General features: G+C 38.2%; 1 protein-coding gene across 4 annotated transcripts in view; it reads right to left on the bottom strand.

Annotated features, from left to right (window-relative positions):
- Window positions 1-16,107, bottom strand: part of CEP162 (centrosomal protein 162) — a 93,777-nt gene that overhangs the window by 28,121 nt on the left and 49,549 nt on the right. For all 4 annotated transcript variants that reach the window (XM_019967403.2, XM_070796129.1, XM_070796130.1 and 1 more), the window contains 7 exons: window positions 14,691-14,973; window positions 13,579-13,840; window positions 10,297-10,430; window positions 9,807-10,034; window positions 9,117-9,257; window positions 6,608-6,720; window positions 4,618-4,723 (listed from right to left, as the gene is read on the bottom strand). In XM_019967403.2, the coding sequence (XP_019822962.1) occupies window positions 4,618-4,723; window positions 6,608-6,720; window positions 9,117-9,257; window positions 9,807-10,034; window positions 10,297-10,430; window positions 13,579-13,840; window positions 14,691-14,973 (1,267 nt within the window). The remainder of the gene's footprint in view (window positions 1-4,617; window positions 4,724-6,607; window positions 6,721-9,116; window positions 9,258-9,806; window positions 10,035-10,296; window positions 10,431-13,578; window positions 13,841-14,690; window positions 14,974-16,107) is intronic.

Raw genomic sequence — 16,107 nt, 5'->3', positions numbered from 1 at the left:
GGCCCTTACTGTTCCCTCTACCCTCAGACAGCCAAGTGGCTTGCTCCTTCACTTTATCAGGATTTCTGCTCAAATGAAGCCCCAGGAAGGCCTTGTCTGGTCACTCTAAACTAGAAACCCCCACCCTAGTCCCCAGGTGTATGGCTTTACTTTCCTCTCACATACTCATCACCACCTGACATATTATATATTTACTTGAAAGCAGAACTTTATTTTTCTCATCCTTGTATCACAAAGGCAAAAACTATGCTTGACACAAGTTAAATTCTCAATGTGCTGTACATGCCATACTCAACAGCCCTTACTCCTAGCCTTGACAGAGTCATATTTACCTTTCAAAGTGTAGTTCAAATGAGGCTCTTCCTGATAAACCCCACCCCTGCATTCCCACAAACTTCCAGTGTACCTGGAAGTACAGCATTTATTACTCTGTTTCATGTGACACTGATCTGTATTACCTGCCTTTTCTCTTTATTAGGCTGAAAGCTCTTTGGGGATATCAAGACTGATTTTACTACTTGTTTACTTCATGGCACCAGGCACATGGCAGGTACTCAGTAAGTGCACACTCAACTCAGCTGATAACTACTGAAGAAATCCCTGTATTCAAGGTGGTACACTTGGCAAGTTCATTGTCTAGAGGAAAATTCTTAGAAACTTTGTATCACATTACCTTACAATTTAAAATCCAGGCTTATGAAGAAAATAAATCCACCCCTAAGGCCTTGTATTAATATAATCGTGGTTTTAGCGGCATCATTTCACTGTTTAATCTTTTGTGTGATCTTCTGTGGATGTCTTTTCAGGAGAATGCTGAGTTTCTTCAAGAATTTACTGTGCGGACACTTGGAGGCCTCTGTCTATCTCTCCGACCCTCTTTTCCATCACTCTTGTCCTTACTCACCCACTCGTTCCTCAGAGGCTTCCGAGGCACCATGTCCCTGTATGGAAGGCTCGATCTTTGCACAGTGAGTGGCTGCTCCTCCTCAGCTCCTGACACAGACACAACTTTCTCAGGAGTGCCTCCTTGCTTGCTCACCCACGCTGCTGAGAGCTGCCTAACCCCTGCCCTGCCTACCACTAGTCTCTGTTCTTATTTTTCTCAAAGAACTTAACCTCCATGTGCACCTATTTCTTGCTCACTTATCTGTCTTCCCTGGTTGAATACAAGCTCCTAGTGAGCAAGGTACAGGCCTGTCTTGTTTACCTGCCATTTTTCCACAGGCAAGAGGAGTTCCTAAGTGACTGCTGAGCTGCAGTCAGCTTCATCCTCCTCCTCATCGTGGGAAACTAGAAGCAAAGGGCTCAAGATCTTTGCTTTCAGTATGTGTCCATCCATAGTTTACAAAGAACCAGCTCACATTTTATGACTACACTAATGGGTATTAATTTTTAAGTAGGTTTGACATGAACATTATACTACAGATTTATCCCAGTATGAATTTTTGCTCTAAAACTATTTAAACTCAGAAAACCAGACATAATGGCATTCCATCTTTTGGTATTTGCACAAATAACCACATCCCCAAATAACTTTTACCTTTAACTAACACATTTCTTTTAAGGTGTTCCTACCTTTGGTACTTTCACCATGATGGGCTTGGATGTAGATTTTTACTTATGTATCCTGAGCAGGACTCACTGTATTTCCTGAATTTGAGAATTCATCTTTTATAATTTCTAGAAAATTCCTGGCCATTACTTTATAAAAACATTTAATTACATATTATAGCATCTCCTATTTCTGTTATTTTCTATTTCTCTATTTCGTGTGTTTCAGTCTAAGTTCTCTTAGGTCTATCTTCCAGTTGACTACTTTCTTCTTAATTACATCTGATCATCTATTTAACTTTTCTACTTATTCTCTTTATTTTTCTCTGAATTTCCCTGGTCTGTTTTGTTCCTTCCTCACATTGAATTTCTCACTTATTCTGTATATTTAATCATTTAAAATGTATTTAATTTATAGTCTACTCAATAATCCCACTGCTAACTCACTTCAGTCGTGTCCAACTCTGTGCGATCCCATAGATGGAAGCCAACCAGGCTCCCCCATCCCTGGGATTCTCCAGGCAAGAGTACTGGAATGGGTGGCCATTTCCTTCTCCAGTGCATGAAAGTGAAAGTGAAGTCGCTCAGCCATGTCCGACTCTTAGCGACCTCATGGACTGCAGCCTACCAGGCTCCGACACCCATGGGATTTTCCAGGCAAGAGTACTGGAGTGGGGTGCCATTGGCTTCTCCGACTCAATAATCCTACTGGGGTTTTAATCCTGTTTATTAAGTTACCCCATGCCTACTCATGGTGGGCTGTTTCCCTGGATTTTGTAATTTTGCATTGCAAGTGTACTGTCAACATGATTTAATCTGTAGGAACACTGTGTGAACTGGGTTAAGAGTGGACACTCTTACCAGTGTTTTGCACGTGTTTCTTCTAGACATACTTAAGATGACTGCTGACTGAGGATCGTTTTATGGTTTTTTTTCTTCCCCCAGATTGAGCATGACCCACCTTTGAAAGTGAAAGTCACCCAGTCGTGTCCGACTCTTTGCGATCCCATGGACTGTACAGTCATGGAATTCTCCAGGCCAGAATACTGGAGTGGGTAGCCTTTCCCTTCTCCTGGGGATATTCCCAACCCAGGGATCGAACCCAGGTCTCCCACATTGCAGGCAGACTCTTTAACGGCTGAGCCAAAGGGAAGCCCAAGAATACTGGAGTGGGTAGCCTATCCCTTCTCCAGCAAATCTTCCCGACCCAGGAATCAAACTGGGATCTCCTGCACTGCAGGCGGATTCTTTACCAACTGAGCTATGAGGGAAGCCCGACCCACCCTTGAAGGTAGTGTCAATTCAAATACTAAAACACAAATGAAAGGAGAAGGGATGACATCTATACTGAATAATCAATAAAGCACTGAGAAGATGAGATCTTTTCCCCCTCTCTTTCTATAGATACCAAGTTAAGAGAGAGAAGCTTTCTCGACATTTCAGTCCCTTCTGAAAGTGGGTCAGTTTTTTCCTAAAACACTTTTTTACTGAAGGATATGGCCCTGTGCAGTCCTGGGGTCCTATCTCCACTTTGTTGTTCAAGCTCAAGGCTCGTGGTTACTGAGCTGACAGCCCAGGAGCAATGCTTACTGCTAGCTCCATATCCCTGTTCTATTCTGACCCCAGAAGTTCACTTTACTTTCTTGAGAGTTGGGTTATGTAATTTACAAGATGTTAACTATATTTTAGCCAGCATGTTCTGGTGATTTCAGTGTCAGTTTTGGTTTCCCATTTGTTCAAAAATGCGTCCAAAACCGCACTTTTAAAAGGTCACTAATAACAGCCTTCAAGTGAAGTTAATGCTGTGGTCACAACCTAATCATGCTTTCCCAAGCCTTCATAAACTACAGTAATTTCTCTCTTAACTTGCTAGTTTTTGAGGCCCACTGATAAGTGAAGGTGTCCAATCATCTATTCTTTCTATTTATCCGCTTACCAATCTAATCATTCTGTACCCACATGCATCTTAAGGAAGTTCTCTAATGGGTTCATATTTGAAGCTTCATTTTATATACTGCAAAAACCTGTCAAATATCAACTACTGAACTCTGGCATGTTTAAATTTCTGTGTACCTAACTTTATGTAATACATTTCTAATTAGAAAGTGACATGCAATTGGAATTGTTCTAATGTGCATAATCGTTGAAATAGATTCAAAGTACTTAATGGGAGGGAGTGGGGAAAGCTAACTGTCCTTCCACAGGAGCTGTCTGTGGCAGTGGTTTTGAGTGTTACAGTGACGGGTGGGTGCTACAAGCATAGTTCTTGAGGACAGGAGTGATAAAAACCAAGCAATGCATAAAACTGTTCTGCTTAAGACAGAAATAATCTGCCCTAAATTCCCAAACTTTTCCCATTGGTAAACACTGCTTTAGGAAATTCTAGGCCATATGCTTTATAGTACAATTCAGTAAAAATAAAGAAAAAAATTATGTAGCAGATATTGCATTTCACCGCTCTGTCAGGCATATCAAATACAAATTCTTCAGATATAGTCTCAGCCCCTCTTAAGTGTACAGCCCACTTAGGAAGACTGAGGAAAAGTCAACTCACTTTTTAAGGTGAATGATCACTTTCAAATTGTTTTCCTATTTCAGCCCTCCATTTTCAAAGAGGAGTTTGTTTGAAGTTAGGTATGTACACGCATGCATGTTCAGCCACTTCAGTCGTGTCCAACTCTTGGCGACCCTATGGACTGTAGCCCCTCAAGCTCCTCTGTCCATGGGATTCTCCAGGCAAGAATACTGGAGTGGGCTGCCATGCCCTCCTCCAAGGGATCTTCCCTAAATAAGGCTCTGCCTCCAACATGACTCCATGATAAATGCCTGATGAGAGGCTGGATAATAAAAGATGCCATCTATAACCAGTATCACATTGTTTCCTCTATATTGAGGTCACAGGTATTTCAATGCTCATCTTAGGTATTTCCTAGTTTTTAATTGGTATGAAATTTATAAGCAGATTTATTCATAAGTTACAAAAGCAGATTTTTCTTTTTTACACACATAAGGATTTTTATAACACACTTTCCTGTTGCTAATGGTTAAAATCCTTATGTACCTTACCTGTGCTGCCCGTAGTTCTGCTAACAGATCTGTAAAATTTTGATTTTTGGTGGGCTCTGAATCTTCAACTGCTTGAGACAGGAAACGACTTCTGTGCATCTGTTCTCTGATTTATTTTGAAAATAAATACATACATGTTTACAATGTCCTCCTTTAAGTACAAAATATTTGATTCTTAAAAATTAAAAACTCTTTGCACATCAAAACTGAGTCTCTGAAGATAAACAGTTCATTTGCACTAAAGAATACAATACTGAAATGTTAGAAGAGGAGTATACTTTAAGGGAAATGTTTATGTATAATCTAAAAGAATTGAAACTAAGAGTATTGGTGTATTTGTAATATAAAAACATTTCTTGCCAATTTTCAGAAAAAAGAAAATCAATGTCTGGGAAAGACTTCCTGCATTGCATTTCCCCTGTGGTGTTCTGTAGTCCTTGTCATATCACTCTAGACTCCTTTCTGAGAAACACAAATTGCCAATCATACCCATGGAAACAAACAAATAAAACCAAATACAATCTACTACTGGTTCCTTCAAGTCAGTTTTTCTTTTTCTTTTTTTTCCAGGGAACATTATACAAGGAGTTTAGGAATCTGTATATGATCATCTAAGTCTAAAGAAACAATTTATTCCATTGTGGAAATTCATTTAGAGCCTCAGGTTTGGAGCCAGGAATAGATCTTCTCTTTTAGAAGCCAGGCAATATAAGATATAAAATTTTAAAATATATTATTGAAGCATCTGGGAAGAAAGCAGATGTAGAAGCCCTGAGGCATCAGAACTATGCAGATTATTAGCTCTGCCATGGGGATCACACTTACCAGGAGAAAGGGGTGACCCCCCAATTTATACAAAAGTGCCTTCAACTTGCCAACCTGTGTACTTTCTAGCTTTGTCTGCTACAAGGTGTGCCTTTTTCTACTGTGCATGAAAGATCAGTGTGAGCTAACAGCAGCCTTGTCTCTTATACCCTAAATTATCTTGCAAAAAATGGAAGTAGTATGTAAATAAACATAATGTACATGACATTCACAGTCCAAGATGTTTCTTCGGATAGTAGTTCTATCTGAGATTTCAGGTGTTTAGGTGAAACGATGCACAGCTGGCAGTCACTTCCTAAAAGAAGATAGAACCCTAGCCTCCCCATGTTTGGTGGTTCAGCTCTCGCACTTAGTATATTAAAGATGGACATAGTAACATCCCAAAGACCTTACAGTCTGAAGTATGACTGGTTCCTAAGTGGGTGCTAGCGCTCTGTCAGCCTGCCGTGGTATGTTTGTTGTAATAACTCCCAGGTTCTTTCTCTGGAGAAATTTCCTTGCCAAACAGCAGCTCCTGCCCCTGCCCCAGAGGATACCCGCAAGCTGCTTCCTGGGACCCACTTCATCCAGTGACAGACTGCCTTGAGGGGTTCAAAGGGCTGTTCTCCACTTGACTCAAGTAGGGACCAACTATGTAATGAAATCTGTTCTCCTGCATGTCCTGGTGAGAGTGGAATGAAGCCAGCCTCCAGCGGAAACCCAGTCTCACTGATTTTCCCGCTCACCATCCACCCCAATCCTCACCTCATCTCGCTTCTCTTGCCCCTTGTCCTAAGAGTTATCTTCCAGAAAAGCACCTCCACAAAGATCCCCATCTCAAGCTCTACTTGTATGCAATCTGACCTAACACAGTAAATAATACTGTAGTTTATTATTATTTACTATTATTATATTATCTAAGTATCTCAGATTTAAAAGGAATAATTCAGTTTCCTGAAATTGATGTGAAATTCTAATACCAATATGCTGAAAATACTAAGTATGTACTGATCATTGAACACCAAAGAGAATCACTGAATATGAAAAATGTAAAAGTTACAAAACTGTAAATCAGTGTACAACTTCTAAAATTTCTAAGTATAACTAAATGTATTATTAATATAATAATAAAATGCTTAGAAATAGTCAAAGTATATTTGATCTTAAGAATTTAAAAAGGACTTACTTTAAGGCAGCTAATTCACTGAATAAACTCTGGTTTTCCTTGAACATTCGCTCCTCATTTTTTTTGTTTTGTTCTTGGAGATCTTTCACTTGATTATACAATTTTTCATTTTCCTTTTTATAAACAGAAAATTACATTTTAGTTAAAAACCAGTAGTACTTACATAAGTTTATTTGCTTATAAAAGATGTATCCTTTAAGCAATTTTAAAGGCTTTTCAATTTCTTCAGTTTTTGAGTAAGCAAAATCTTTTTCTAACTTTTTGTCTCAGAAGAAAATCTGTAAACCGAGAACAGTTCTTTCTAAAATGTTCAAAATCATTAGTTGAAAAAAAATTCCCCAAATCAAAGAGCCCATCAGGGTAATGTACTGCATTTCACTCGAGTAAATGGACCAGTGACTGCAGGAAGAACCACATTCTGACTTGTGTGCTGTTTGGGGCTGTCTGCACACTCTTTTTCTTGCTTTTGGCCCATCTTTCTGCAGTGAGGTGACTGGACATAGCCGCAGTGGGTATCTGTGTTTGTTTCTGGAACTTTATGTGAGCAGGGAGTTAGAGACTGGGTGCTTCTGGAAGATCAGGGCAGTGAGTGTATAGACTAGACCCAGTACAACATCTGGCTTGAGTGAAAGAGGGACTCAAATAGTGAGGATAGGTGAGAAAGTACCCATCTGTGCTCAGATGCTCTGGCTTATTAACCTCTTTAAAATCAAGAAATTGATGAAAACCAAGGACCACTGAGGATTTCATGAAAACCATGAACTGTCTCACCATGTCTGGCCCAGTGCCTGACACATAGTTTGTGGCTGATTTTCAGCAGAATTAATGAAACTCAGAAAAACACATACATACATAGACACATCAATTTCATGTTATCTTTATGGGAGTGGGTGGTTGGCAAAAGCATAGGTCTGTGAAATCCTGCTTTAAAACCCATGCTGTGTATATAGCAAGCTCAGAATGGCAGGGAGGGTTTGGAAGGTTCTAACTAACTCCAGGATGGGGTATCTTGCAAAATCCATACTATTTCATTTACAGCTGGAATATCTGGGGACTTCTCAGGTGGTTCAGTGGTTAAGATTCTGCCTGTGTTCCCAACTCAGGGGCCTTGGGTTCAATCCCTGGTCAGGGAACTAGATCCCATGGGCCACAATGAAGAGTTCACATGCCGCAACTAAAGATCACACATGCTGCAAAGAAGATCAAAGGTCCTGAGTGCCCCAACTGAGACCAGTGAAAAAATAAATATATACTAAAAAGAAAAGCTGTAATTTCTGATGTGATAATGCTTTCTTCGGATGTCCCCAGAATGAAAATGCTTATTATTGTGAGGCTGGATGCTTAGGTTACAGTTGTCAAAAGAGGAAAAAGGAGTAAGACAGAGGAAAAGGATAGAGAAGTTAAAAAAAAAAAAAAGTGGTCAGGAGGAACTAAGACAAGTCTCATGCTGGAACATAGCCAAACCTGCCCCGGCTGTCAACACCACCAAGACTCTGTCATCACAGAGAACAAATGTATGGCTTCCGCAGAACATACACATTTTCTCCCATTTAATTCATTTTTTAGTTTTACTCTCAAGGCATTGGCAATTGATTTCAGATTTATAGTTCTCAATATAGTATCAAAACTAGTCAATATTATCTATGGGGAAAAAAAAAAAGATCCCCTGGAGAAGGGAGTGGCAACCCACTCCGTATTCTTGCCTAGAGAATATCAAGGACAAAGGAGCCTGACAGGCTACAGTCCCTGGAGCTGGAAAGATCTGGACACAACTGAGTAACTAACACTTTCACTTTCAAAGGAAAAAAAGACAGTTTCTAAGGAAATCTGACTATTAGAATTAGTAACAGGCCAACATGCACGAACTGGTTACTGTCTGGAAGGCAGGAAGAGGTTGATCTGCAGTCTTATTTTAATTTCACAACCACTGTGAGACAGGTATTACTATCCTCATTTCACAGATGAGGAAACTGCCTGAGAGAGGTAATGTGATTTGTCTAAGGCTATAGAGCAGGTATGAAGCAAAATCTAAAATCAGATTTTTTTGAATCCAGAACCCATGCTCTTAACCACTTTAATTCTCCCCATAAAAAATGCACAGACTAGTCAAATTATTACTTCCTTCCATTGCCATTACCTGTTAAATGGATGCAGAAATATATATTTTTTTAATTTTATTTTTAAACTTTACATAGTTGTATTAGTTTTGCCAAATATCAAAATGAATCCGCCACGGGTATACATGTGTTCCCCATCCTGAACCCTCCTCCCTCCTCCCTCCCCACACCGTCCCTCTGGGTCGTCCCAGTGCAACAGCCCCAAGCATCCAGTATCGTGCATCGAACCTGGACTGGCATCTAGTTTCATACATGATATTTTACATGTTTCAATGCCATTCTCCCAAATCTTCCCACCCTCTCCCTCTCCCACAGAGTCCATATTTTTAAAGGCCTTATTTTTATAATCAAAGAATCTCAAGACAAACTAAATTTGTGCTGAAGAGCCATACCTGCTGATATCCTTGAAGAAGCATCTCTTGTTCTTGTATTTCTTTTTGGATTTGCTTCAATTTTTCTTCAGTGACAGGATCAGTGGTTTCTCCCAAATGTAACCACCTGTGTTTTTTGTTTGATTCTTCAAAACTACTCAACTTTGAGAAAATGCAGGTATTGTTTCATTTGGGGAAGAAAATGATACAGTGAGAAGTGAGGAAGAACATCAGAAAACTCCAGGTGTATAGACCTAAGACTGTCTTATAAGCACACTAGAATTATCGTAACACCAACTACAATTAAGTCACTACAGGGATGCTTTGTACTGATGGTTCTGACGGTGGAAGTAACTCAGAAATGCTACACAGGGTCACTTTCCTGAATCTAGAACTTCTATAGCTTTCTTTCTGAAACTGCTGTCTTCCCTAAAGGTCACGGTGAACCAAGTGATTAGTTTTCAAAAAGGACTGCTAAGAAGAAAACTATCAAAACGAACCAATTTAATTTTTGATTCCCCCCCGCAAGGATTTCATGTAGGCTCTTTTGTAAGGAGGCACCGTCGCACCGTCAGGAACCATGTTCATGTTTTATGCAGCAAATATATCAAGTCAAGAGGCCCCAGGAACAAGAAAATAACAATGCATTTAGCAGGGAGTACAAGTTCTTTTTAATAAATAAAAGGAGAAATAGGACAATGTGTCTAGTACCTTGGCTTGAAGAATATAATTGTCTTGATTCAGTCTGAAGAGTTCCTTTTCCTGTTGTCTCTTTAGTTCCTCCATCTTATTTTCCAGCTCTTTCTCCTTTTCTGAGAAAGTGACTTTAATTTGTTCAATCAGAGCTTGGGCACCCTTCCATTTTTCCTCTGCTTCCTGAACTCTTTTAAACATAAGCAATTCTGTCTCCTTGTTCCCACCATGGTATCCTGAAGAATCCTTTTAATGAAAAGCATTACTTCATTATGTAGAGTTACATAGGAGATTCAAACATGGGTTGGTTAGGGGAAAGAAACCCCACAAAGAATAAAAATGACGTTTAACAATGTTCTACTAATCAAGAAGATCAATACATGGTTCAATAAAAGTGATGAGTATCCGTCAACACAAAAGAAGTTTCAAATATTTCATTTTTTATAATTGTTTCAATATATATAGAACATAAAATAGTATGAATATTATTTTTAAATTTAATACCTACATTCTGAAACTGAACACAGGAGTCAGCTTCTGTGGGGCCCTCAGACGACTTAGGAGTAGCCAGCCAACTTTCAGTTTGAGGAGCTGGTTTACCCAAAGATGCAGGCTTGATCAGCTTTGTTGCAGGTAAGATTTCTAAATATTGTAAACAATGGATAAAAGCACCACAAATACAAACCATGTTGAGTGTGTATTCAGGCAATTATTTAACAATAAGTACTAATGAGGACACGAAGACAAATGAGCATCTCTAAGGAGGCTAATGCCTAATAAACACTGCAAGGCATCTGTTTCATTGCACTTGAACTCCAATTCATAATCAACATTCTATTCAATTTGACACAGAAGGCTCATTGACCCAAGATTCATATTAAATGACAGATGGAGCTCAATATATGTGAGGAGAATGTGGATTAGGGTAATTTCAGGTTTTACTATTTTTCAATAAGTTATCGTTTTAAATGTTCACAGCAATAGCAAATAGAAGTATTTAAACAATTAATCAAAGAGCAGCTGATAATGAAATATTTCAGTTCGGATTAAAGTATGCTTTCAAAGCACAATTTTTATAAATAATGTGTATCAAGATATAGTATCACTGGAATAATATAAATTTCATGCAAACCTCATAACAAGTAGTTTAAAATCTGATTAAAAAGAAAATGATAAAACTGCTATAATATCCTGTTTATTAAATTAGAAAAAATGTGGTTCACACACACACATATTCCGGTCAAATTTTCAGTTTTTAAGGTACCTTGTAAATCTTAAAAAAAGAAGAAATAATTCTAAGACCAATAAGTTACTCAGTTTATAATAAAAAAAAATTAACGGAAATACTGAGAAGAGAGCCTCAGGCCCATATTCTAATGTTACAGTTTCTGAACTGAATACTGCATAAACATGTACTTGACTGCCTTAGATGTAAATGAAACATTTGAAACTGAAATAATTTCTTCAAGATGCTAACTTTTTAAATGCAAGGTTGACTTTTTCATTGAAGTTAAAACACATGGTCATTAAAGATCTGGAAAATATAGAAAAGTCAAAAGAAACAACAAGTCCCCAACAGGACCTCACCCTGAGATTTCCTTCCACTCTCTTCCAGGCCTGCCATTTTTTCCTCATATAGTAGTAATCATATTTAATTGGACTGAGTGTTGTGGAAGGTTTTTCTGGAGAAAATTTCTTACACTGTTCATAAATAAACAGTTTGAGTCATTGTGAAAGCAGGCGTTAAACCTTCCAAGTCACTGGAGGTCCATTAACATGGCCAATGAACGGCGGGGGATCTGCTAGCGTTGTGATTCTTCCAAGGACATGGCAGCCAAGAGTGACAAGTGGTTCTTGCTCAAGCTGCAGTCAGCCAGCGCTTTGATGCCAGAATTGTTCTTTCCTGAGTTCTTAATTTTGGTCTCCCTAAGTAATTATTTTCAGTAACAGTACATGGACAATATCTTTTCTCTTTATACATGAAAGAAAATTTGCTTGGATATAAAATTCAAATGTGAAAAGTGCAGTGTTTGGAACTTATGAGCCCTTCTTGAAAAAACAATGGATTAAGAGAATTCAGTCAAATAAGAAACCAATCAAAATAATTCTAGAAAGTGATGGCTAAGGGACTGGTGAAAAGTATTCTGGTCCTTTAACAGCCGGAACCAAGACCCACATTCAAAAGCTGTGGGGAATTACAGTTGCTAGAGAGAATATAACAGATATATTTTGAACAAGTAAAAATAAAACCAACAAAAATGAGTGGCAGGCATGTGAGTGGGGGTTTTATTAACTCATTTCATAGAAGAGAAACTGATAATGTATAGAATTGAAAAATGTAGGTAAAAACAACATGGTTTTGGCAACCTTTCAGGGGTTTTCTTAGTCTATTTTATTAAAATGATCTTTTGGGATATAGTATTTCTTAGTAGGAAGTTTCTTTTTCTGCTTACAGATTTAAGTAAAACTAAATCTAATATTTATTTTAAAAGAACTTATGAAGTATGATCTATTCTTGTAAAATGTTTTGTTTGTTCGTTCACATGCTTGCCTTTCTCCTTCCTTCTAGTCATTTCACAGAAAAGTAAGAGAAAACGAGACCCCAGGAGACTTCTCAGAGGAAGGGATTAGAGGTCCACAGGTTGAGAACAGGAGGAAAGGATGCTTGTGTTAAGCCAGAAATTACAATTCTGTGTCTCCAGAAGACCCGCCCATGACTACTGTTCCCCTGCTGATATGGGTCAGCCCCAGCCTTTCCAGCTTACACACATGAGTTTCTGCAGCGAATATGCATGAGCACAGACAGAAGAAAAGAATCTTTGATGCTGAAAGAATTTTAAATACAGTCAAAGTGGCCCTGAAATTGACAGTTATGGGGAAAGGCAAGGGAAAATACTCTAAGGCAGAAGTAAATTTTCCAACGAGGTTATTTCTCCTCTGACAACTATTGTTACCAGATAACAATGATGGAACTGGTCACCTATTCGATTTAATCACACAGAAAAGGACAAAATGCTTCTGGCTCTACTGCTCTCCCTCTCCCAATGAAGTCCAAAGGCAACAGAAATGTGGGTCTAAGTCAAACATCTCTATTTCTTTTACTTGCATCATGGGCTTCTACGTGGAAAATTACCCTTGCCTACTGCCAACATATTAAAAAATGACTGGATTAGGAAATATCCAGATTAGGAGGCACTGTGATGAGAGGCGGGAGGAGAAGGGGGCAACAGAGGATGAGATGGTTGGATGGCATCACTGACTCAATGGACATGAGTCTGAACAACCTCCAGGAGTTGGTGATGGACAGGAAAGCCTGTTGTGCTGCAGTCCATGGGGTCACAAAGAGCTGGACATGGCTGAGCGACTGAACTGAACTGAACTATGACGTATAGAAATAGGCATTCTGTGATCCAGAAAACATCTCGACTCTCCAAGTCTATACTGAACAAATACCCAGGTATTTCTTTCTGGATCAACCTTCACCTGTACATTGCCACTTGATTCTGAATTGATAGCTCTCCTCTGGCAAACATTTTGAATATTACAAAGCCAACCAGATGAGAAGGGATTGGATACTCACTTCCTATACTTTCTGGGTTTCTTTAAGGAAGACACAGAACTAATGATGAAAAACCTCCTGAACTCAATAGAACTGAATCTTTCAGAAATGGAATGTAATACCTTACAATTCATTTTTTTTCTATTAATAAGGAAAGTTCATAGAAGGAGAAAGGAAACAAAGAAAGCAGAGAACAAGGAAAATAATATACTAGATGTATAGAATGATTACCTTTTTTCCTACTTTGATTTGAGGCAAGAATAGATCTCAAGTTTTTGCTCTTCATGATGTCCTTAGAAGTTTTCTTTTCAACATTAGAAAATGTCTTGAATGGTGAACTGGGTTTGCCATACCCTGAACTCCTAACTGATGCATATAATCCACTCTGGGGTTTTCTTTTAAATAAAGGAGGTGCACTTTTGGTCTTCTTGTATGGTAGCTGTTTACCAGTTACAGTCCCTTCTTCTCCAGAATCGAGTTGAGATCTTAAAGTCTGCATACAAGTACAAACTCTTTAGTACTTAAATAAACTTCAACTACAGTTGCAAATAAGATTAACAGGTAGCAAAATCATAGTGATAACTAAAGAACATAATTCATAGAAGGCAAACCATTATATTAAAGTTCTCTAAATTCATCAGAATTTTAATATTTGGAACCAACATTTTCAAAATCAAGAGTAAGACAAAGCAAAATAATAAAACAAAATAAGCTTGCCAGAAAGCAATGAATGAACATGGAAGAAAACAGAGAACAAGTGTTGAAATGACAAGAATCTTATCTTTCTTCTCCAGATCTCTCAACGTAAAAATGTAGTAGTACCCTGCCTTATTCTACAAGGTGATAGTTTATGGTAAACACATAACTCAGAACTGTAAAATAAAAACGGAATGCTGTGGTCATGGTCTGATTATATATAATCAGAATAAATCAAGAACAGAGAAAAAAGGAACAGTGAAATGTAAGTTTCTCAAGAGCTGTGAACAGCATGTATATGAAATGCCAACTCACCTCTTTTGTAGAACAGAGACTACTAGACGACTGTAAAGCACTAAAATGATGAATACATGTAATTTTCTTCTGCTACTCAAACTCTAGACTATGTTCACTAAAAAAATGAAAATGTAAAGAATGGCTTCTGAAAGAGAGCTAATGCTACAGTGGTATTTTTAAATTTGGGGACCACAGAGTGTTATAATAGATACTTCTCACAGATGTCCAGGATTTATGTGGACATCAGTATGTAATCGATCCCACTAGCTTAGGAAATACATACTTCTCAACAGTATTTACGTAACTTCATTTATCAGAATGTCAAATCAATGCAAATTATAAAAACTTACCTTATTTGTTTTGTCATCCTGAGGTAATAATGAAGGACCAACAGATATTTTTTTCTTCAAAATATCAAGGTACATTTTATCTATTTGTTCTTCCACAGCATTTGCTCTTGGATAGTTATTTTCTGTAACTTCATTTGTTGCCTTTTCTAAAACTACATTCTCTTCATTTTTGTCCAACAATTGGCTCACAGTTTGTGGTTCTTGAGACACAACGTTTGGGTTAATCTTAAGGGGTAAAGGGCTAACAAATTCAGTTTCTTTATTCTCAGCGAGTTTCTTATAGCTATAAAACAAAACAGGACACAGAGAATGAACCCTATATAAGTCCTCAAATATCAGTTTTAATAATATGTGTATACACATTATATATAAACATATTTACATTAATATATAACGTTAAATATATTTAATATTTGTAAATGTTTAAATTAGGTTATTAATGTTAAAGACATTATTTACAATTCTGGTTAAGACAGTAAACTTATACAGCATCACATAATTGTTTTAAAATGATAATTTCAATGCAGCATAAGGGACTTCATGGTTGACTCTGAGACCTACTTCAAAGGAAAGACAAACCAAACAAGACTGAGATTGCTTTTGTCCAAGAAAAATTTAAAAGTGAATTTCTAAATAGCCTTTTTGTAATATAGCTCATAACGTCAACATGCATTTTAGGCAGGAAAAATATTTTACACATTTCTAGCTTCCCTGGTAGTTCAGCTGGTAAAGAATCCTCCTGCAATGCAGAAGACCCTGGTTCAATTCTTAGTTGAGGAAGATCCCCTAGAAAAGGGACAGGTTTCCCATTCCAGTATTCTTGGGCTTCCCTGGTGGCTCAGCTGGTAAAGAATCTGCCTGCAATGCCAGAGACCTGGGTTTGATCCCCTTGGTTGAGGAGGGCATGGCAACCCACTCCAGTATTCTTGCCTGGAGAATGTTCATGGGAGAATCCCCATGAACACAGGAGCCTGGTGGGCTACAGTCCATGGGGTCATAAAGAGCCAGACCTGACTGAGCAACTAAGTACACACAACAGAAGAAATAAAGAAGTAACCATAATTTAAATCAAGGCATGAAACATAAATATTAAAATGAATAATTTCATCCACAGTACAGGAAATTTTTAAAGTGAAACAAGAAAAATCACTAGGACTTTAAAATAAAATCATTCCTTTAGTTTAAAACACTTAAATGCAATGTTACATTTCAAATCTGCTGCTGTTGCTGCTAAGTCGCTTCAGTTGTGTCCGACTCCGTGTGACCCCATAGACGGCAGCCCACCAGGCTCCCCCGTCCCTGGGATTCTCCAGGCAAGAACACTGGAGTGTGTTGCCATTTCCTTCTCCAATGCATGAAAGTGAAAAGTGAAAGTGAAGTCGCTCAGTCGTGTCCGACTCTTCATGACCCCATGGAC

This window comes from Bos indicus, chromosome 9, assembly GCF_029378745.1.
Source record: "Bos indicus isolate NIAB-ARS_2022 breed Sahiwal x Tharparkar chromosome 9, NIAB-ARS_B.indTharparkar_mat_pri_1.0, whole genome shotgun sequence".
Taxonomy (NCBI): domain Eukaryota; kingdom Metazoa; phylum Chordata; class Mammalia; order Artiodactyla; family Bovidae; genus Bos; species Bos indicus.
This window is presented reverse-complemented; position numbering and strand designations above follow the sequence as displayed.